This window comes from Lacerta agilis, chromosome 14, assembly GCF_009819535.1.
Source record: "Lacerta agilis isolate rLacAgi1 chromosome 14, rLacAgi1.pri, whole genome shotgun sequence".
In the NCBI taxonomy this organism is placed as follows: Eukaryota; Metazoa; Chordata; class Lepidosauria; order Squamata; family Lacertidae; genus Lacerta; species Lacerta agilis.
In genome coordinates, this window is record NC_046325.1 from 47,967,380 (window position 1) to 47,991,398 (window position 24,019).

At 42.7% G+C, this 24,019-nt stretch overlaps 1 protein-coding gene across 1 annotated transcript; it reads right to left on the minus strand.

Annotated features, from left to right (window-relative positions):
- Window positions 1-1,401: 1,401 nt before the first annotated feature.
- On the minus strand, window positions 1,402-20,120 carry TGFBR1 (transforming growth factor beta receptor 1). Its single transcript, XM_033171277.1, has 9 exons — window positions 19,988-20,120; window positions 13,084-13,335; window positions 12,518-12,763; window positions 9,579-9,809; window positions 8,383-8,550; window positions 5,609-5,765; window positions 3,422-3,546; window positions 3,206-3,336; window positions 1,402-2,257 (listed from the first exon to the last, which is right to left on the minus strand). The coding sequence occupies exons 1-9, from the start codon at window positions 20,118-20,120 to the stop codon at window positions 2,132-2,134; spliced, it is 1,569 nt and encodes a 522-aa protein (XP_033027168.1). The 3' UTR covers window positions 1,402-2,131.
- Between the last annotated feature and the right edge of the window lie 3,899 nt (window positions 20,121-24,019).

Here is a 24,019-nt window from a genome sequence, read left to right on the forward strand (position 1 = left end):
TCTATTTTAAGAACTGCTAAAAAATTAACCTCATAATTTTCTCTAGACTAAAATAGAAAAATCATTTTGGCATGAGTGAATCATGGGAAGTTAAGCTGATTGATAACTGGTATGCAGGCAGCCCATTTACACACATTCAGTATTTGTGTGACCATGTAGACATGCACCACGCTGAACCCGAAAGTGACCTGGAAATGTAATAAAGACATCACTGAAATGCCACTAAAGGGGCGGAATGGGGTGGGTGGGGGAGGAATGGGGCGGCTGCGGCCTTTTTCAATGGGTTTCAATTATACACAATTTCACCAATGCACAATGCCTCAGACCATAACCCCCACGTAAACGGGGGGCTGCCAGTACAGCCAACCAATATTATTTTCATTCTACATCCCTGTAAAAAATTGGAGGTGGACAAAGTCTTTACCTTTTAATTCATGTCTGAGTTGAAGAAAGACAAACTTAAACAGGTAGTTTTTGCTTGCTGGCTTATTTTAACTTTTATGGAAATCAAAAGTATTTTTTTAAAAAAAGACTTTAGTTTTTCATGGTTCTTCATAAATGTAACTAGCTTGAAGATACATTAATAGTAATTTGATTTGTGCACCAGATGTAAGATTTACATAAATGAAACCCAAAATACACCTTAAAATGCAAGCACCGTTTTTCAGTATTCTAGATGTAACACAGTATTTTACATCCAGCAGCAAATTTTACAGCTACCTGTATGCACCAGAAAACACATGGTATATTACTATCCAACTGTGATTTAGTAATAATAATAGATGGAGGTTTCAAAGCAGTGACATTCAAGGCAAGCCATAAGATGTGCAAATACTTCCACATGTGAAGCTCTTGTCACCAAACAGGAGTTGGCTTGCATGGAGAAGTCCAATGGCACCACATTTTAGGAGTGTGGGGACCTAGATTCAGTCCTTACACATCTCCAGATATATACAATTGGTGAGGTCAGAGCCAATAGTGCCAACCATCTGTTAAGAAAGCACATAGTGACCTGACCAGCAAGATCACACAACAGCTACAGGTGCTAGGAAAAGTCTACTGTTTTGCACACAAGGACTGCATACAATAAGGCTACCCAAATGCAATGTTTTACACATGGATTACCCTTCGAGAAGCAGGGAAACGGGTGACACTTTAGTAGAGCACTGTTTTTTGAGTGGATAAGGGTCTGTGCAGAAATAAATCCCCACCCCCACCCCAGATAGCATTAGAGTGCTAAAATTTATTTTCTCGGATTGAGCCCTCATAATCAAATTTTGAAAGACTCTTGAAGTACTCTTTACGGGTCATTAAAAGTTAAGTGCCACTTTTGACACCACAATTCATTGTGATGCACAACTTTAATAACAGCACAGAATTAATTTATATACTTAAAATTCCTAGTCTTCACAATTAAGAGGTTTTGGTAAAAAGAATTCCAAATGTAGTATAAAATTCCCTTTTAGTTAAGATATATTTTGTCATTCTACAAGCACCAAAGGCTTTGCATACATATACCTACTGAAGTGCATTACAAAAATTGAAAAGTGGCACTTCCTGGTACAGTACAATCTATTTTGAAGGCATGTAATGTTCTGAAGCAAAATAACAGAAATACAAAATATAACTGCATATGTTGTATATGTTCTTCCAGAGTGAATGAGGTAATGTCTGCAAATCCTGATAAATATGTCCAATAGTAAGTGTTCTAGTAGCCAAAAAACTACACAATCTGATAAGAACAAGCCAAGAGTGGTTCAGAATATACAGTGTGCCATCGCGAACAAAGCAAATAGCTTTAAAAACTTTCAATATATCCTTCAATGCAATGGTGTGCACCAGCATCATCTTCATGTTCTCAACAAAACAGGGACCAGCGTTAATCCTTGGAAAACCAATTTATGTTTTACTGAAGCTAAACAGTGTCCTGGGAAAGAGGTGTCTGTAGTGCAAGGTAGGGAGCTGTACAAAGTTTTACTGCATCTATAGAAATCCTGGGCTAATAACTGATCTTCCTATTTTGTATAAAAGGCAGCAATATCCTTCTGTTCCCCCAGTGAGGTAGAACTATTAGCCTTCTTAATACACAAATTAGGTCCTTTAAGAGTTTCCTTCAGTGTCACCTCCAAGATTACATTTTTATGCCTTCTTGCTGACTGAGTTGTGACAGTGTTTTCTTTATGCGTAAAGCTGTTAGCCTCGCTGCACCATTGGCATACCAACATTCCCGCATAATTTTGGCCATTACTCGCAAGGCCTGTAAAGAAATGAAACAGAAGTTTAGTTTTCATACCATAACTTCTCATCTTTTTGTATCTCAGTGCTATGAATTTTCCACTGACATAAAATTGGTGTTTAATTTAGCATATTTGATTGGCATATTAGTAAGCAGAGCTGTGGCATTATTGTTTTAACATGTGGCATTTATGTCTTTTCATTAGCCAGTTGAACTGAAATATCTGACTGCGGAAGATTCTATAGAGTACACTTAGTGTTTTTGAAATGTTATTTTCAAACAAACTCTAAGCTTTACTTGGAAAAAAATTAAAACATTGTGAAGTTTTAGAATCTAAAAGATAATTTGAATTGGAATACTAGCCATTCTTTTAAGATGTAAAAAATTCATTAACATAATTATTATTCCACAGGTTAAATTTTAAGAAAGAACACTGAAAAATTGTTCATTTATTAATATTAACATGCTTGTGTGTGTAGGTATGTACAGTTCCTAAGGATAACTACATGAAAGATAAGTATTTTCAATCCAATTCAATTTCCTTCTAGCTGTGCAATATGTTTTGTGCAGTGGTACCTCGGGTTACGTACTTGATCCGTTCTGGGGTGCCGTTCGCAACCCAAAGCAGACGTAATCCATGGTACCACTGTATTATCAGTTTCTCTTACTAATTAATTTTATAAAATCATGCATTTCTAAAAACTGAAAATTTCCTATAGAAAAACATTTCACTGGGAAATTTTCTGCACCCCACACCACTATTCTTGTTAATATATTTCATACTTGTGTGATTAGGTATGTCCCATAGTTAAAGGCATAAGGTGAACGGATATCCTTCAAGGCACAAAAGTCCTCAATTTCATTTTTGAGTATGTAACTCAATATTTTATTTTATTTAAAAAAATTCAAACTAAGCCGCTTTATACATTTTTAAATATTCTCATTTTGATACAGCTTGAAAAACCTCACCTCACAGCTCTGCCATCGGTTTGGAATATTGGGTCGAAGTTTCTGTTCACAAACAACTTTCCTCATTTCTTCAACTGAAGGATCAGAAGGGACCAGGTCATAATATGGTAGTTGGTAATCTTCATGAATTCCTAAAATGTGTAAACCAATTTGTAAGTTAACTGTTGTCATGACAGAACCTTAAGTCAATTCTGTTTCATTTCTATTTGTACCTACCACCAATTGAACATCGTCGAGCTATTTCCCAGAACACTAATCCCATTGCATAAATATCTGCTCTTTTGAAAGACTCAAAATGCTTCATGTTTATGGAATCATCAAGTACTTCAGGAGCCATGTACCTATCAAAATGAAAACCAAAATGTTTTATTTATCAAGCAGTGGTCTCTAAACATAGTTATCTCTATTTCTCTTTCATTGGGCACTAGAAACAGTTGAGACACTGTGCCAGTTAGGCATCACACAATAATGACATTCTCAAGATACATACTATTGACCTGGCTCTACATTCCAATCAAGCCTTTAAAAAAGTAACTATAGTAGGAACTTCTGCATAACTGAGAGGCATGCAGAAGTTCCAATCATTTCAGGACAGGGACACCCTGTTATGTGACTGAATATGTGGGCTATGCACGTGTGACACTTCCTGCTCCATGACCATTTCCTTGCAATCTAAACTGGACTTACGCAAAGAGAGCACAGACACTTGTTTTTCTGCAACTGAACCTGACAGGATTCAAAATGCCATGGTGCAGAGAGAAGAAAGCAGGACGTTCTGAATATCCCACCATAGGCAGAAAAGGAGAAAGCGGCGTATACATACACAACAGTGCCATATATGCTGAAGGAGATGGTGTGGAGGCCCTCAGTGAAAGTTTTCCCCCTCCCAGTTTTACTGAGAGGGACACTTCACGCTTTACTGAGAAGGACCTTTCCTCATCTCCCTGCTTCCCAGGAGTGTTTGCACAAGCCTTCTCTCATCCGAAAAGGAAGCTTTGTATATTTTCAAACTTTATTAGAAGAGTATTTAGAAATCCAGAGTGGAAGCAGATGTGGCTAGTCGAAGTCGTATCAGGGCAAAGGAACCTTCAAGAAAGGGAGCCATTGCATGCCACCCCCCCTCACGTTCCACTTCTCTTATTTCATGGATCTTGCTCACCTACAGATCTCAAGATCTGAACTTTTTTGGTCTATTTAAGTTTCCCTGCAGTTCCTCTGGGTTCCACACCATAAAAGGCCATTTCCCTGCCTAGTTCTACCTCTACAATAGGATCTATTCAAGATTATAAACCAAGCAATGGGAAACATGTAACAAGTAACCATTGCACTGGTTTGCTTGTTTGTTAATCCCTGCACCTGTGTGTCAAACTACAAAGCCATTTTACACACTATTTACACTAGCCATTTTGGTAACTAAACCTTTAGATCAATTTGAGCAGGCTTTTATTCGAGTTTGGTAATCTCTCAAAAATAAGCAAAGCAATACTGCTATTTAAAGAGTAATCAGGTCCACTGTAATTATATCTGCAGTATGTAATTGTCTCCCGGAATGATCCCACAGTAATAGTTCAGTGAAGACACATATGAGATACAGGTTCGAGTACATAGGCATACATAAAATGGTCCATATAGACGTTTATCTCTTTACCAGCTGTTGCAAGAACAAGGTTCATGTCAGGTTAAAGCAGCCTAGCCACTTAGCTGCCCTTAAGTAGCAACTATGTTTAAAAATACCCATCTATATTATAATTTACAATGATTTTTAAAGCACTAATTACTGTATAGGTGACTGAAAAATATCTGTTCTGAGAAATTGGGCACATTCTTCTCCTTCACAGTAATTTTGTTTTTATTATATCAACAAGATGACTATGGGAAAAAGGAACCAAGCACTTTCCGATCACCTATTTAAGAGAAGGCACTACCCAGAAGTTCTAGATCAGGCAAACCCAACCTTCGGCCCTCCAGATGTTTTGGGCTACAATTCCCATCATCCCTGACCACTGGTCCTGTTAGCTAGGGATCATGGGAGTTGAATGCCAAATCATCTGGAGGGCTGAATGTTGGGGATGCCTGCTCTAGATCATTCACCAATAAAGAGGCATGGAGGTAGGGAGTGAGGAAAAGGGGCACTACTGCAACCAGCAGCAATATTTCAACACCACCAGTTACACTGTCAGGTAAGTTATGGTAGCAAACAGCAACTCTCCATGGAGTTTCACAGTTGTGTGGGAAACTGATCCTTTAACACCCAAACAGCACAATACTGCATTATGCTGGTCTCCATTATTAGAATGCCTGCTCTCCAAGAGACCCTGGGGGAGTCCTACGTTTAAGTTTAGGGCTATGTTTATCAGTCCTTTAATATAATATATTCTGTTATTAAAAGAGTGTTAATTTTACCTTTTTGTTCCCACCCTGTGGTTTGGTGCAATATCTATTGTGTCTGTAGCTGAATCATGTCTTACTGCCAGGCCTAAATCTGCAATACAACAGGTACCATTTTTCTTTACTAATATGTTCTTTGATTTCAGGTCTCTATGAGCTATAGCTGGTTTTCCTGCATTAAAAAAAAACACAGAAAATTATTAATCAACTAGTGCATCTGCCTATAAATTTCTTAATTATGCATTTAAATTTAAATTCAAAGTTGATCTTTGGCAATTGTTCAAGTCAAATAAAGCAACTTTCATACATGGTACCAAGGTATAAGAGTTTGTAGAGGGAAAGGTGGGTGGACATAAATTTTGCTAACCACTTGACAAATATGAACAAGGTTACTGATACAACGTGAAGGTCTCTGAGTGCCTAGGAAAAATGCAATGAGAGTAATACCACCCCTGATGCTGCTGTAATCATTACTTATCCTATTAATTTGAAATAAATTTAGGTACTAGTCATTCAGACCATAACATTTCCCTGGATACCAGGATGAGACAACCACCTTTCCATCTGTTCTGAACAAAGGCAAGGTGCAAAAAAACTCTGAGTGCAGCAGTGGCTCATACAGGACCCTCTCCCCAATGGGGTGGCTAAGAAAAGGAGCGTGCTAATGTCATTTTGTGGCATCTTCCCCTGCCCCTTTGGATGTGGCAGCTGTTTTGTGTTATACCATGTTCTCACACCAGCTCATTGCACTTTCTCAAAAATCCAACATGCCCACTGTGAACCCAAAATTAGCAGGAAACTAACCAAAGTATGTTTTATATAGAATTAAGACTAGAAGAGAAATAGGGATATATAAAGACATATTTTGTCTGAAACTAAACTGCCATGAGAATTTATGAGGCATCTCAAACGTAAGTAAATGCTTATAAATTGCTCATAAAGGCTGCTATGAGTTGACTAATGTGCATTACAGGGAGATTATATGTTTAATATATAAGAAATATTAAGAACAAAAGCATAACCATGTGATTTCCCCCCATTAGGTCCATATTAATAATGCTACATACCGTATTTTTTGCTCCATAAGACGCACTTTTTTCCTCCTAAAAAGCAAGGGGAAATGTCTGTGCGTCTTATGGAGCGAATGCATGGTCCCTGGAGCCAAATTGCCCAGGGAGGAAAGGCATATCCTGCTTTTTCTGTTTTAGAAAGAGCTAAAGGCTAACAAGAGGGAAAGAGAGTGTTGAAAAGAACCCGCTCAACAGCTGATTGCAGGAGATCGGGGAGGGAGATAAGGGAGCTAGCTCCCTTCCTGCCCCGCCCAGGCCCCTTGCAGAGTAGGATCCTGGGAAATTGAGGATCCTGGGAAATTGAGTTTTTCAGCCATTTGGGGCTGTTACTCTTGCTTTCTATTACTTGCTGATGCTTACTGGTTTGCTTTCTTCTTGCTTCCTATTACCTACTGGTGCTTACTGGTTTGTACTGGTTTGCTTTCCTCTTGCTTTGTATTACTTGCTGGTGCTTACTGGTCTGTACTGGTTTGTACTGATGCTTACTGGTTTGTACTGGTTTACTTTCCTCTTGCTTCCTATTACCTGCTGGTGCTTACTGGTCTGTACTGGTTTGTACTGGTGCTTACTGGTCTGTACTGGTTTGTACTGGTGCTTACTGGTTTGTACTGGTTCGCTTTCCTCTTGCTTCCTATTGCTTGCTGGTGCGTACTGGTTTGTACTGGTGCTTACTGGTCTGTACTGGTTTGTACTGGTGCTTACTGGTTTGTGTTCCTCTTGCTTCCTATTGCTTGCTGGTGCGTACTGGTTTGTACTGGGGCTTACTGGTCTGTACTGGTTTGTACTGGTGCTTACTGGTTTGTACTGGTTTGTGTTCCTCTTGCTTCCTATTGCTTGCTGGTGCGTACTGGTTTCTACTGGTGCTTACTGGTCTGTACTGGTGCTTACTGGTTTGTACTGGTTTGTGTTCCTCTTGCTTCCTATTGCTTGCTGGTGCATACTGGTTTGTACTGGTGCTTACTGGTCTGTACTGGTGCTTACTGGTTTGTACTGGTTTGCGTTCCTCTTGCTTCCTCTTGCTTGCTGGTGCATACTGGTTTGTACTGGTGCTTACTGGTCTGTACTGGTTTGTACTGGTGCTTACTGGTTTATACTGGTTCGTGTTCCTCTTGCTTCCTATTGCTTGCTGGTGCGTACTGGTTTGTACTGGTGCTTACTGGTCTGTACTGGTTTGTACTGGTGCTTACTGGTTTGTACTGGTTTGCGTTCCTCTTGCTTCCTCTTGCTTGCTGGTGCATACTGGTTTGTACTGGTGCTTACTGGTCTGTACTGGTTTGTACTGGTGCTTACTGGTTTGTACTGGTTTGTGTTCCTCTTGCTTCCTATTGCTTGCTGGTGCGTACTGGTTTGTACTGGTGCTTACTGGTCTGTACTGGTTTGTACTGGTGCTTACTGGTTTGTACTGGTTTGCTTTCCTCTTGCTTCCTATTACTTGCTGGTGCGTACTGGCTTCTACTGGTGCTTACTGGTCTGTACTGGTGCTTACTGTTTTGTAAGCAATGCTTTTCCCCCTTTGCAAAAGCTGCACAAATCTGAACTGATCCTTTGCAAAAAAAGCTGTAAAACTTTGAGCTGATTCTCAAAAAAAACCATGGGTTTTAGAGGAGGAAAACCAGAAAAATATTTTTCCCCTTGTTTCCTCCTCTAAAAACGAGGTGCGCCCTATGGTCCGAAGCGTCCTATAGAGCGCAAAATACGGTACTTAATTTAGTAAATTACCTTGAGTGCCAACAATCTCCATGTGAAGATGTGCAAGTCCACTGGCAGTAGACAAAGCTAGTTTTATCATTCCTTCCACAGTAACGGTATACCTGTTTAGGTAATCGAAAAGAGAGCCATGCTCATGATAATCTGACACCAGCCACAGCTGTGTCCATGTACCATTATCTGAAAAAAAAACACAGAAGAAATAAAATGAAGTATTTCCAAAAACAAAACATAAAAATTATTATCTTGCATGTGGTAAGCATTTCATTTAACCATGGTCTCTTTCTACTAAGTTCTTAAGCAACTACTGATGCTAAAACATAAGAAATGGTGAAAGCTGTTTCAGCTTTCTGTTTCAATCCTAATGAAGTCATAGAATCATAGAGATGAAAGGGACCCCAAGGATTGTCAATGATATTTAAGCAGTTTCTGTAATTGCAAACAACTGCATAATGATTTTTATGTTTTTGAAAATACCAAGATCACCAGAACATTTGAAATATGGTGATAATTTCTTCTTCACTAATTAAAATAAATTATATGCCCCTTTTCAAGACTACAGTATTCCTAGAAACTCACAATCTTAACAGTTTTGAAAGTACAATCAATACCCTAAAAAATAATTAACACAAAACAGTACAAAATAGATACTAGCAGATTCTTATTCAGATTAGTAATCCTATGAAACAAATTAAAACAAATTTGTCATTTAAAACAGGGTAATGACTTGGCATTTAACTAGCCATCTGAAAGCTACCATGGAAGGAACCAACCATGCTTCCCTTGAGGAAATTCCACAACATCGGAATACCAAGGTGAAGGCTGTTTTGTGCCTGCCAGCTTACTTGACCTACTGGCAGGCCTACAAACTATAACTGATCTTAGTGCCCATGCAGATTCATTATTGTGCATTGCAATTCTAAATATGAGCAGCATTTCATTCAAGAGAAAGAAGACATTTTTTTCCTCACTGCAAGTTTCTGGATATTTCCAGGAGATGAAGAGTGGTAGCAATTTTATTCATCATCTTTGAACTTTACAACTCTTATGATTCACAGAACAGAAATCAATATGGGGCATATACATGAAACACAAACATTAATGTGAAGCCAATGTAGAAATTACTTCAAATTGACACAGTGTAACAGATAGCATTATGAGATTTCAACAAGCAAAACGGGACCAGAAGCAATTTTAAAAAACTTAACCTTTATTGTCTGCAGCTATGAACCCAAGAATATTTTCATGACGTAACATAACGGTTTGGTAGATTTCTGCTTCACGAAACCAGGAACGTTCCTCTCTTGAGGAGAAAATTTTCACTGCAACTTCTTCTCCTCTCCATTTCCCACGCCAGACTTCTCCAAATCGACCCTTTCCAATACTTTCCTGAAGTACAATTGTTCTTGCAATTGTTCTTTGAACAAGTAGAGGTAAACCTAAAAAAAAAAAAGTTTATTTTGAAAACAGTGATCAAGTTTGTTACTTTTAAAGCTACTTGAATTGATAAAAAAATTCATGGCTGAGATCCAAGATAACTAATTTCTTCCCGTTTTCCTTATTATAAATATTATAAATGACACAATAGAGTAGCACAACCTTTTCCTGATATATGGATCAGTTTTATAGCTTTGATCTCCAAAAAGTGCTAGATTGCTTTTGAGATGTGTCAATGTTTCCGTTAGTTCCTGAATACGGAGACCAGGAAGATGTTGTTTGGTATTCAGTACAGTTGCATTTTCTGCAGGGGTTGAGCTCCAAGGGTTCCGTATATACATAAAAATGCATATAATACTCAAACCATTGGAGCCACTCTCATGTGAGCTCAGCCTGCCGGCTCCAGGGGCCCTGGGATGCTTTTGCAAGATCTTACAGGGCTGTCCAATTTCCTGTAATTCTGTGAATCTCGTGGGAGCATCTTGAGGCTTCTGGAGTCAGTGTGCAGTGAGGGCCTTGCCTGCGTTTAACTTGCAGGATTTCAACCAAAGGTCTTCAACTGTATAGTTAAAATCATGCAAGTTAAATGTGACTAAGATGCAATTGTACAAATTACAGGGCATAGTTCCTGGGAACAGATTCCAACCACTCACTCCTCAAGTTGTTCCACAAATTTCATCAGATAGATCCCAAATACATTTTTTTAGTAAACATGGCAAAATATGTATGTAGGGTTGAGCTCCCCACTCTGAAATGCTGGGCTAAGGACCCAGGTTTTGATCTGGGCTTCAGATGGTAGTAACTGTGGGACATGGAAGCAGCAAAGTTCATGGTAGGAACAAAAGGGACCATATGGAAGTAGTCTTTTCTCCTCCTTTGCTATAGGAAGAGCCTTTTTACTTTTTAAAACTGAGAAACAAGAATTACTTTGCAACTATCTTCTCTAGTTCTTTCCTGGTTTCAAATACAGGAACTCTCTATTTTAAGTAATGGACTGTGGAAAGTGAGAGAAGACTGTCTTTGGTGGCTGAAACAGTAAGTGCATCCTTTGGAAACTAAAGGCATGAAACTATACACCTTTCTCAGCTGTTGTTCAATTAAATATTGATGTGGTTTTTCTAGTCAGTAACTGGTATCTCTAACTTCTCTCTTCAGCAGAATATTATTGAGCAAACAGCTACTACACAACATGCCAAAAGGTTACTCTGTGCACGGTTTCACCGCATTTGTATAAAACACCAAACAGTGGTTTAGAGCAGAGCTGGTTGATCTGTGGTCCTTCAGGTATTGTTTGACTCTAACCCCCATCAGCCTCAGTCAGCAGGGCCAGTGGTTAAGAATGATCATTGTCTGTAGTCCAGCAACATCTGGAAAACCACGTCAGTCACCCATGGTTGATGAGTCACAACAAGACATGGGTCCCACTCTCTCCTTTTCCTCTAGCAAGGCTGCAAGGTGTTAGTCCAACAAATTGCAGGAAGGCAGTAAGTTCCCCACCCATGTTCTACATGGGTGCATGTAGCTTGTTGTGTAGTTTGTTGTGATGTCCAAGCCCAGGCAAACTTTGGTTAATCTTAACTATGGATTTTGGAAAAAGGAAATGCCAAAACACCATTTATGAAGGTAGCTTGTTTCAAATAGGGCTGGCCCAAAATGACAAGGGGCAGTTGGTTACTGTTTCACCCATCTCAAAACTTGCAGAGTAGATTCACCTCTCCCTCCCCCCATCAAAGGAGATGAAATCATTTCATGAGACTGTAGAAGCAGAACTCCAGAAATAAAATAAATAGCTGTTGCAATGAAAAATGCCACTGTCACTCACTGCCTGGCCAGGTTTCATCTAGATTCTAGTCTTGCTAGCCTGCAGCCCCAACTTCCATTTAACATGGGGGGATGGGACATGCAAGTTCTAGCCTTCATAGAACTAGCAAAAGGGGACAAAATGCACAGGCACTTGTATTAACCAACCTGCCTGTACCTGCCTTGGAGCACTGGAAAATAATCTGCCACTTTAGCTCTCCTGCAAAGGAAGCAGTAGTGAGAATACAGATAAGACGTTTTCCTGTGACACTGAGACCTTTTCTTTTTGCCTATAGCTCAAACTATTTCCTATTGATATTAAGAAATCTTTCTACAGGTTTTAATACCATGTGCCTCCAATTGTTATAATGACTACGGGAATAGGCTGGTATCCATAGCTTTAATCAATGAGGTCTAATCTACCTTGCTAGATCAAAAAAGATGTTAATACATACACAGATCCTGCCATACTGTTCCCCCCCCCCCCCCCAGTGTGTATTGCAAGCATTTTGGTAAGATTGTGCAGATATCAGAAGTAATAAATGTTGTATATTTCAACAACATTTTCCTTAATCTCAAGATCTATATTTTTAGGTAGGGTTTGTCTGCAACAGAAGAAAGCATTTGAGCATGGCACTGAAACGAAACTTCAAACAAGCTTTACTTTTGGTTTGAAATCTGATTAAAATCTGAATTTCTCACAAGTTGCTGGCAATATGATAAACTAATTATAATTTCTGCCTAGCTATATCCTCACAACCCCAGTAAAATACAGCTGCAAAATCATTATTCCCGTAACATTTAGCAAGTAACTATGCTTGTGTTGCACTATTAACAATACTACCCCCTTTAAAAGATTATGTACGGGGGGAGAAGAGGGCAGCAAGAAGAGGGAAGAGACTCTTATTACCTGAACCTGAGCCTGAAGTCGTCATGTCATAAATTAAATCTTTTAAAGTTGTTCCCTCAGATATAAATGGAGGACGATCCATAGAAGGATCTTCTTCACTTGGAACACGATGGTGTATGACGGCACGATTATGGCAGATATACAAAATCAACATAAGTGAAATGCAAACAAAACAAACAGGTCCAGCAATGACAGCAGCCAATTCTACTGGTCCTAAATTAGAAGGCAGCTTTCTTGGGAGGGGACCTAGAAGTGGAATGGGAGACACAGAAGACAAATAAAAATAACCTATCAGTTATATATTCAATGCCTGTATATGTTTGTGCACTTGAATAAAACAGAAATATCTCTCTATGGACATATATCTACACCAGATCCCCCCTTCCCCCAGTTTTCAGGTAAACTTACTTGGTACATCAAGAGAGCAATACAGGAGTAGGAGATGCTACCATGCGAATAAGTCACTGGATGCTTAGCTTGTTCCACTATCTGTTTTGATTTTTAACTAAATTATTTTATATTGTTTCTCATATTAAGCTTTCAAAATTGGGAGTGGGGAAAATTACCTGGGGTTGGAATCGGTAGGTCTATTTTATTGCAGAAGTCTCTATCACAGCAATGTGGCACAGTAATAACTCCTTCACTTGTTGAGGGGGCACAAATAAATGGCCTATCTCTGGGAAACAGATCATCTTGTGCCACACACATGCTATTGCGTGTGATTTTGTCTCTGTTCCGTGTTACAGAAGTAAAGCAAAGTCCATCTGTTGTGCATGTAAAGTTGTCTTTTGTACAAACAAGACAAAAACACTGTAGAGCTGGGTGGGGAAAGAGAAATGTTCATATTAGTTATGTTAAACACTGGTGGAGTTACAAAATCCAAGTGCCCCCAAAATATGCTTCCACTCCTAGTTGCTAATTTATACCAGCATAAATTTCTTAATGCATATTTGGTGCAATATCTGCCAAACAGCTTTTAAGTAAATCCAGGGATAAAGCAGCTAGCGTATGTAACAATAAGACAAGTTTCTACATGAATTCGTTCTATCAGTTTGGGTAAGTTGACAGCCAACATCTGGGGAAAAAGAATAGCATTCCAGACATATTTTCAGATGGTTGTTTTTTGTAACCTTAACATGAAATAGGTTCACAAGAATCCAAATAACTGTGAAATGAATTGAGTTTCTTAAACAGTATCCCTTTATATAATATTGTAAATCATTTCTAAAACTGGTGGGAAATTTCAAAAACAATGTGTGATATAGCCTGGCAGTCAACTGTTCATAGTGAATATTTTGTAAAAATTCATTGAGTGCATGCCAGGCCTGGGGTGCACTGATAGTATGTTTTTTGACAGAACTACTAACATGTGATGGTACTAATACAACACATCAAAAAGAGCAGAGGGTTGTGTGGCACACTAAAGAATAACAAATTTATTATGGCACAAGCTTTCGTGGACCATTGTTCACTTCATCAGATGCATGTAGCGCTATCCTGAGTTGCAGGTATATATTTTGGCTTGGGCAGGGATTTCGAAGTCAGAGGGAAATAAAATGCATAAAAACCCCCACTGATAATTATGTACCAAATAGTGGTAATTTACAATGCAGTTTTTGAAAGCAGGCTTTCTGACACTGGTGAGCCAATTAATATGTATGTGTTAAGGATCCTTCATCTCAGTTCAGTTCACAAGTGATAGCACTGAGCCTGTTGACTATAATTCATGGTTCCAAACTACAGTCTCTTTGAGATTTCCTGAATTTCTTAGTACTGTAGGTTGAAATATTTCCTCACTGGCTTTTGAATATTACAATTTCTGTGGTAACATTTATGGTAATTTATTATTTTGCATAGAGCAGAGATGGCTTAGCTGTGGCACAGATACAGCCCCATACCATGTGAAAAGCATGCCACCTAGATCTGTCAGGAGCAGTGGCCCCTTTTAAGGGGTCTTTTTTTTCTTTGACACCCTCCCCCCTTTTGAATTGCCATGGTGCTCTCAGTGCTGACTGCCCTGCAGGTAGTCAAATATTTTTGTCCTCAATTTCTCTTCCAATCTTCCAAAGCTTAGAGAACACTTCATTTGCTTGTCTTCAGCATTTTCCTCTAGCACCATGAGTAGTGCTTTGAGTAGCTGGCTATGATGTTTACACTGTCCAAGAGAGATGAACTTGCATGATCAGTCCTGATAGCCAGCAGTGGGACAAACTGAAGCACTGCAGCAGCTAACTGTGCCTGCAGCAATTTCTTAAAAACTTACCAGTGAGCAATCTGAAATTGAGAGGGAATCAATGTGGAAGAAAGGAGGTACAGTATAGATGGAAAGCAATGCAATTAATGTTGTGGTGAAACCAATTTAACTTGGGAAACTGAAATCAATCAATGAAGAGGAAAAAATTGGGAGGTCTTAATGGGACACAATGAAATGAAGCCAATGTTCACAGGAAATCAATGCAGGGGAAAGAGGGGGTTAATAATATATTAATGCAGAATAAATTGATTGGTTAAATTTCAAGGCAATTAAAGTAATTGGGGGTAGAGGGGAAGTTCATTTATTAATGGAGCATAAAATTTTGGAACCCTCCTCCAACAGCAGTGCCCTGGAAAGCAGAAGTGCTGCTGAATATGTTTCTATCTGCTGCTGAGTCTGTTCCTCTGCCAAGCTATCTGAGTGTGAACAGCTACGTGCAAGCTACTCTGCTGCGTGTGTAAGTGTGTACATGTACAGGCTCTTTCTGTGAAATCACACTCCCTAGTGTGTGTGCACATTGGCATGCAGCCCTTGGACAGGTAGTAAAACCCTCAATATGGTCTCCAAGCAAAACAAAAAACAAAACCCATTAACTATCCCAGCCATAGAGCCAGGAGGGTTTGTCCTATGTAGAATACAGAAGGGCATTGCTGACCTTTAACAGCATATATCATATTGGAAGATGAGCAGGTAAATGAACCACTGAGGCTGTAGATTAGGTCCAGTACCAGTGTTGCCAGAGCAGACATGAGGACAGCTTTGGAGACTGGGTCTGCCAAAGGGGCTGGTTCCATTCTCTGTAGCTCTGTTACCTGGCCTGTTGTTGCAACATATAAGATTTACTCACTTGTTACATTTTAACCCTAAACTTCCTCCTAATGGTGCCCAGAGCAGTGTAACTATAATCCAATTTACCATCAGAAATAGTTTTTAAACTGTTATGTAAAACTTGGGAAAACATAAAAACTGTTCACTGGAACATACAGTGAAAATCACCTGAAGGCTTCAGCAAACATTTTTAGCTGTCAGTGGAATAACAGCAATATAGGGAACACACACAATTCTGCGGGGAAAGAGTTCCACAATTGGTGTGCCACCACAGAGAAAACCTTAGCTTACATGACTGCCAAGCCAAACAGGCTGGGTTCATTGGCAAGACTGCAACAAATCTTAAAGTTAAAGCTGGTCGGTACTGGAAAAGGTATGCCTACAAATCCCACCTTTCTACAGCACTTCCAACTTATCCGTATTCAATTCAGCTCATTGCCCCACATCTAGCAAGTCGCTGCCTACAGACACTGCTCCAACACCTTAACTGCCTCTCCTGATTCAGATGGAATGGAGAACTGGGTATCATCAACACTCCAAATCCCTGATTGACTTGTCCCAGTAAAGTCATATAGATATTGAACAGAACTCTGCAGGACTCCACAGCACAAGCACCAAGGGACCCAGCCAAAGTTCACCAGTGCTACTCTGGTGGTGGTTCTGGAGATAGCAGCAGAACCACCACAACACACATGCCCCCAACTCTCTATCTATTGAGCAGTGCCTGCAAGATACCATGGTCAATGGCATCAAAAGCCACTGAAAATTCAATGAAAATAATCGGGGTAGCACTCTCCCTGTCTCTCTTCCAAACAAACAAACAAAAACAGAACACAAAACCATCAGTCAAGGTGAAGCTAGACTGAAACAGGGCTAGATAATCCACTTTGTCCAGGCACTCCTACAGCAGACCATCACCAGCCATCACCTTCTCAATCACCTTGCCCAAGAAGGGATATTTGCAACAATGCAGCAGTTGTTTTAATGTATCTGAGTCCAGGGAAGACTTTTTGAGATAAAGGATTAAAACTGCCTGAGACTTCTATAAAGCAGCTTTCCAATAAATTGGCAGATATATCAGACTTCCAATAAAGCCCTAGACCATAGGTCTAGGTCCCACCTATGCCTGTAGTGCCCCATAGATATGCCTGCAGTAAGAGAGTTGTGGAATAACAACACTGTTCACTTTCTATTTTGTTTCTATGGCTTTCTAGACTTCTCCCAGAATGGAAGTGTGCTGGGAACTAAAATGCAGAAGTGTCTACTGTGGTGAGAAAACAAAGAAGTTACTACTGCAGTGGGTAACTGGGTTGCCCAGGGGTTGCAATCATGGGGCCCCAGGAAGTGACAGCAGTACTCTGGCTGCAGGAAGTGAGAGTTGTAAATATTATTTATTAAATTTCATAGGGTTTCCATATGGCTGGGAATTCCCGGACATGTCCTCTTTTGGGGGTCCTACATGCCCATCCAGGGGGAATTTTACATTTTTAATCAAATGTCCTGGATTCTGTTTTGTTTTTTTAGAAAAATTAGTTGAGTGTGTGCGGCTCTGGTTCAGGTTTTGGTGTGGGTGGCTGCGGAGGGAGCATCAGGCCATTGCCCTAAAAAAGCTCAACTTTTTGTGTCCAGATTTTAACCTCTTGAAATATGCCAACCCTAAATTTCTATACCGCCCTTCAGGTAGTTTGCAATATAAAAACTCAAAAATACATACCATAGTAACAAACATTAACAATGACACTCACAGAGTTAGAAGGAACAGGGACGCCACATCATCCGCACTCCACTCCCTGCAAGGCTGCGCTACAGGAAAATTTTCTTGCTAGGCAAATTTTGCAATTTACCAAAACAGCATCCATGATACCCAAAAAAAGATTCACATCTAGCTCATCGGTCTCTTCTCTAATTTTCTATTACAGTACTTTCATCACTTTCTTTCTTTCTGTCACTTAGTGGTGCCTTTCTGTCTCCCTGCCTTCTTGTACTTTTGGTCCTGTTACCTATCTTGCCTTCTCTCTTCTCATTAGAACTGTGCATGGACCTCCCAATCTGCTCTGTGACCTTGATCTGCTGCTCCCAAATCAGGCCAATTCAGCCTGTGCTGCCCCAGTGGCTGTCCTGCTCACCCCAGATTCAGTCCTGCAGTGGAGCCGATGTCTTTTTAAAGGGGTTTATATCCATTTTCACATGCAGTTTTTAAGTTTAAAGGGAGGGTGCACAAGCACAACATAGGATTGAATCCCCCTGCTGATCAGCTATTAAACAGGGGGATCCAATCCTATACAGCAGTGTTTTTCAACCTTTTTGAGTACACAGCTCTCTTGACCAACTACATTCTTTCTGTAGCACCCCGTGGGGCTCAGGAGCCCAGTTATGTCACCCCTTGCTTGTAAAGCGGGCAGTCCTTCACCCTTTTTTGAATACCCTCCCTTGTGGAGTTTTCCCTCACTCTCTTTGATAGTCCTCCGGGCAGCCACTGCTGCTGTCCCTGGTCTCTGAGCTGCCCTCCAGCCTGCCCCAAAGAGAGGTGCCACACACTGCCCCCACAGAGGCCTGGGACTTCTCTGTCCATTCCCAACAGCAAAGGCTGGCTGGGCTTCCTCACCGGCTTGCTTGCTTAGTCCAAGGTCACATCACCTAGTGGTAACCTGCACCCCGAGCAGCCCCAGAGGCACCATTCACCTGGGGAACTTGTAGCCAGGGCTGCTGCAACAAGCAGACCACTCACAAAGGAGCAACAACTGGTAGTTTTGGGGTGTCTCCATGCAACCCTTCACCAATGTGCCACAGGTGGCCACAGTACTGCATTGAGTTACTGGATGAACCATTTGTACAGTATTATCTATGGGCACAAATATAAACTGCATTTTTATGGCTGATGTATGGAATCTACTGATAAAATATGAATCCAAGAATGTGCAACTGAAATCTAATTTTTTGAACCACAGGTGCCACAATGCATTTAAATGTATTTATTTATACATGTTTCTATGCTACTCTTCAGTTAAAATTCTCAGTGATGTCAGATCTGTGTTTTTTTACTCTGCATTTCCCGACCACACAAATATGCGCTACAAAATTGGGTCATGTCTGTCCATGAAAGTCATGCCCGAGATCATATATTTTGTATCATTGTTGCTTGCAGTGAAATCTCAAGCAGTGGATGCAATGCCCCAAACTCAGGTTTTTGCACTATGATGTTACATGGAAGTGCTGGGTCTTCAATATGAACAGTCTTTGCATACAGGTCAGCTGTGATTATAGTAGGTTAGAAGTGCTTTGTGGACTGGATACAAAAATAATGTAACATCAGGAGGATAGCTGTAGATGCAACTTCTACAACCACCCACACACCCATTAAATTAAAGCAATAGGCACAACGGCTTTTGAGTTACTACGATTTTTTTCCATCCTTTTACGATTACAATGCAGTTCTTAGCATCGGTGCAGTTTTGGCCTCAGCCGCAAGCACACCGAGTTGTGATGAATGCGGACATCAGTTAAATCTCAAGGCTTAAAAAACTTCTTCAAAACAAGGGCATTCCTTTCTCTGCGAGCAGCACGAGGATACCGGTAGTTGTACCCTGCAAGCTTTCCGCAGCACCTCGCCGTCACGGTGCGGGAAACAATGCCGGGTTTCCTCCGCTGTTTCCATTACAAAGTTTTAGCCAAGTGCTGAGATAACGTGAATCACCCCAGGGGGCACCACCTTCTCCCTTTCCTGCTGCACCTCGAACACTGCGAGGAAAACACACGGCCGGATCGGCGCCAGAGAAGAGCGACGCAGGGCCGCCGCGACCCTCTCGCTCGAGGGGGGGGAAAGCCAAACTGCGTCCCCGCCCCTTCCTCGTCACAGCGAAGCCCCCACAAAGCCCTCGGAGACACCCCCCCCCTTCCCCTTCCCCGCGCCAAGCAGCATCTGCCCTCCGGAGCCGGTGGGGAGGGCGAAGGGGGCTTCGAAAGTGAAGGAGAGTCTGCTGGCGGGCGGGCGGAGGGAGGAGAACAACGCGCGGCTCCCTCGGCTTCGAAAGGGGGCAGCTTCTGGGGCGTGCCCTAGAGGGCAATACAAACACAAGGCACATCCCCCACCCCCCCAGAAACACGCGCAGACGAGACTAGGATAAATCAAGATTTCTTTCTTTCTTTTCCCAGGAAGGAGAATGGAAGGGGGGGGGCCACTAGCCTTTGTGAGGGAGCGAGGGCCGCCGGCCTGGGCGACTCGGCCCGCATCCTCTCTCTTCCTCCTCCCGCTGCCCCGCGCTCTCCAGGCCCCTCCGGAGAATGCCCTCCTCCATCCCCGGGCGCTTTCTTCTCGGGGAGCGGCGCCATGTTGCCGAGGGGAAGAGCCGGAGGCCGGTTGGGTGCGAGGCGCGGAGCAGGCAACTCACCCGTGGTCGCCTCAGGGAGGAGCAGCAGGAGCAGCAGCTGCCCGGCCGCCGCCGCCGAAGTCGCCCAGCGGACCAGAGTAGCGCACGGTCCCCGCCGCCGCCGCCGCGGGCTCGGAGGAGCCGCCGCCGCCATTGTCCCCCGTCCCGGCCCGCCGCCTCAGCCCCTCTCGCGCCCCCCTCGCAGGGAGCCAGCGAGCGAGAGACGGGCGGGGGGGGGGGGGAGCCGCACAAACAGACGCCTCTCGCCCGAGACACAGGCGCGCACGCCCCGCCCCCGAGACACAGGCGGGCGGGCGGGCGGGCGGTGCGAGAGACGCGCTCCCCTCTAGACGAGACGGGCGCTCATGGTGAAAAAGGCTGCCTCCAGTCAATCGGGGAAATGGAGATCTTGATTGGCCGGTGTCGCCTTTCGGCCCCGCCTCCCCCTGCCGCCGCTGCTGCAGACGCATCCCGAACAACAAGCCGCGAGGGCGCCGCGGTGGGACCAGAGGGAGGGGGGGAGGGAGGGGCGCCTGGTCGCGTGTGAAGAGATAAAATAAACGACAAGAAGGAACCCGTGGTGGGAACTTGGCGGCGCTTCCGGAGCTTCTCTCCTTCCCTCCCGCCTCCCGTTTCTTAGCTTTGCCCCAACTTGGACCGCCAGCGCAAATAAATGCTCTTCTTGGCTGGCCGCCGCCGCCCAGTTCTGAAGCGAGGCGAGGGGGCATGTGGAGCGAGCGCAGCCCCAGCAAAGAAGCCCCGTCGGCGCGCGCGAGGCAGCGACCCCTTTTCCCTCTGGTTCTCCGGCAGACCCGGCTCTCGAGGAGGGGATTATGAGGCCGCTGCCTGCGCGCCCCCCACCCGCCGCGCACTCCCTCGTCGCAGGGATCCTCTCCTGGAGCAGCCTCTCCGCCCCACTAATTCATTCGCGTCCCGCTTCGAAATTCCCCTTTGGGACTCTTCCCTCGCCTCAGATGAAGGATGCGCTGCAGTACACGCGTGACGGAGTGCGTGTGAAGAGTGCCCAGCGCAGCCTTTCTCAGCCTTGGGCCCTCAGGTGGTGTTGCCCTACAACTCCCCTCATCCGTGGCCGCTGACCAGCGCTGGTTAGGAATGATAGGAGCAGCTAACTGCTCCGGGCTGCTGAGACTGCCGCTGCTCCGTTTCCCAGAGAAATTAGATTAAATCGGGGGACATTCCAGGGGTGGAATTCGTCTGGGGACTTATTCACAAATACGGGGACTCTGGTAACCCTACTCTCTCTGCCAGTCCGTTTCTGGACAAAATTGGAAGCGGTGCTGCTGCTCCTTGGTTAAATTCATCTGGGACCCAGTTACCTGCTCAGGACCCCCTCACATGGTGAGGCTGCTCAGGACATCCTCCAAAGCCTTCTTCCAGGTGCCCCCGAGGAAGCAAATGAGCAGGAAACACACATTCTTCCTTGTCCTTATTGTACTTTAGTTTTGTTTCTAGGTTGATAGCATAGTTAATTTTTTGAAGGTCTTGTCAAAGTTCCTGCCCCAAGCCCAAGTGTCATTCTGTCGGAGCCATCCCTGTCCATGAGGCAGACGGAGGCAGCTGCCTCAGGCGGCAGAGCCCAAGCGGCGTCTCCGCTGGTGAGAGCCTTACTGACATGCGCCCTGGAACTTCCACGTACTAAAATATCATCAGTGATTCAGCCTGTCTGAATGAACTAAATTTTATAATGAATTCAAGTCTGAGCATCCATAGAGCATTTTAGGGTGTTCAAAGCTCTACATATATATTATCTCAGCAATGCCCCAAATTACTTTGCCAGGTAGGTAAAGTCTATTATACTTCAGATAGAAGAGTGAACAGCAGTGGCTTGCCTAAAACCTCTGAGGGAATATACGAATAAAGGGAGATTTGAAACAGGGACTTCCCAGTTAATTGCTTACACTCATACGCTACACGAAACCATCTCTCGATGAACTCGGAAATACCTTATTTTTTCTGTGTATAAGACAAAAAAATTTGAGATCGCCCCCAAAAAGCTTGTTTGTTTAGTCGTTTAGTCATGCCTGACTCTTCGTGACCTCATGGACCAGAGCACTCCAGGCACTCCTGTCCTCCACTGCCTCCCGCAGTTTGGTCAGATTCATGTCAGAACACTGTCCAACCATCTCATCCTCTGCCGTCCCCTTCTCCTTGTGCCCTCAGTCTTTCCCAACACCAGGGTCTTTTCCAGGGAGTCTTCTCTTCTCATGAGGTGGTCAAAGTATTGGAGCCTCAGCTTCAGGATTTGTCCTTCCAGTGAGCACTCAGGGCTGATTTCTTTAAGAATGGATAGGTTTGCTCTTCTTGCAGACCATGGGACTCTCAAGAGTCTCCTCCAGCACCATAATTCAAAAGCATCAATTCTTCGGCGATTAGCCTTCTTTATGGTCCAGCTCTCTCAAAAAAGCTTAACAACCCCAAAATACTGATTTCTTAAATTGGGGTTCAAAAAATAGGGGTTGGCTTATACACAGAAAAAATACAGTAGTTTCCTACATGGAGTTTCTTCAGGGTACACAGGAAATGCAGAGCATTCCATTCTTATTAGGTTCTCACTAGCTGCCCTATTGTCATACAGTCTGAGCTGAAACACATTTACCAAGATGTAAGTTCTTTTGAGTTAAATGAGACCTACAATTCTAACCATAGCTGCATATACACATCTTATTCTAGAATCAATGGAGATGGAATACTTGTTTCTTCTATGTAGTGCATACACAATCTAGATCTACTGCATATTTTTTGCCCCTGGAAAGACTGGTTTCATTGAGAAGCTGGTTTTATTCCAAATATAAAAGCTCATTGCAGATTGATTCTGCATTACACTGCAGTGTGTCCATATGGAAAGAGATGTAAGTAGCCCCAGAAATAGGAAGTGTATCCATACTTGCCCTATGAAGTGTCACCACTACCTTATTCAAGGGTAACCTAACCAAGGGTCTCAAGTATCCTTATATCTATCCTTGCAGACAGCAGAATCAAGACATAATCTGGATTGAAAGCAGCATGTTGAAGGTGAGCATGAATGATTCCAGATTGGGGGGGAAAACTACATCAGTGTGCTACAAATGGATTAGTGTGTACATAGCCCATATCTGCTCAGAAATAAGTCCTACTGAAATCCTAAATGGGGTTATGATTGCAGCATGAAGATTATGCTTCTGAATTCTTCCCCCACCCATGACCTTTTCTGCACTGCAGCTCTCTGATCTGTGCTTTTAATAACTGTCTGGCCTGGACAGGCAGAGATTTCGGAAGTTCAGGGTTTCCTGTCACAGTGCTGGAGATGTGTCTGACCAACTTGTCTGCTGTGTAGTTCTTAAGAATAGGAGTTCCAGTTCCATATGAGCCTTGAACTCAAATGAACTCCTACTGGGGAGGATGTGATTGGACAATATACTTTCACAACTCTACTTGTTGGTCATGGTGTGTCATATCAACAACTTACTATTGGAAATATTAGCAGTATGCTTTTAGTTTGTATAATTTTCAACACCATTTTTGTCTCTTCTTTGGAAATGTTTCTCAGTTTCATTTGAGCCAACACCCAAATTAATCCAGGAATCTGTTTTCAATGCCAGAAGTCCGTCCTGGCACATAACATGAAAGAGAGGCTTGCTTTTTTCACGAAGTAACCAATACCAGTCCCTGCATCTGTGGGATTGAGAAGGTCTGCCAGGGAGATTCCACTGCTGCTTCTTTTACTGGAAATGTTTAAAATATGTCTGTTTCCATATTAGAAAGTAGTTCAGATGCTTGGATGAGTCCCTGTTACTGCATCTTGTGGATGCTGACAGGGTGGTTGGGGGAGAGTGTTCTACCATCTATTTGTCCATGTGTTGCCCATTTTGGCTACTAGTAACTAACCAAGACACGGGTGGCACTGTGGGTTAAACCACAGAGCCTAGGGCTTGCCAATCAGAAGGTTGGCAGTTCGAATCCCCGCGACAGTGAACTCCCATTGCTCGGTCCCAGCTCCTGCCCACATAGCAGTTCAAAAGCACGTCAAAGTGCAAGTAGATAAATAGGTACCGC

Bases quoted from the DNA above. Each gene is read 5' to 3' on its own strand.
- TGFBR1 (XM_033171277.1), bottom strand. From the start codon at position 20,120: ATGGCGGCGGCGGCTCCTCCGAGCCCGCGGCGGCGGCGGCGGGGACCG. The intron at 5,766-8,382 runs GTAATTTACTAA...TTTTTAATGCAG, and splicing joins GGAGATTGTTGGCACTCAAG to GAAAACCAGCTATAGCTCAT. The intron at 2,258-3,205 runs GTGAGGTTTTTC...ATTTCTTTACAG, and splicing joins ACCGATGGCAGAGCTGTGAG to GCCTTGCGAGTAATGGCCAA.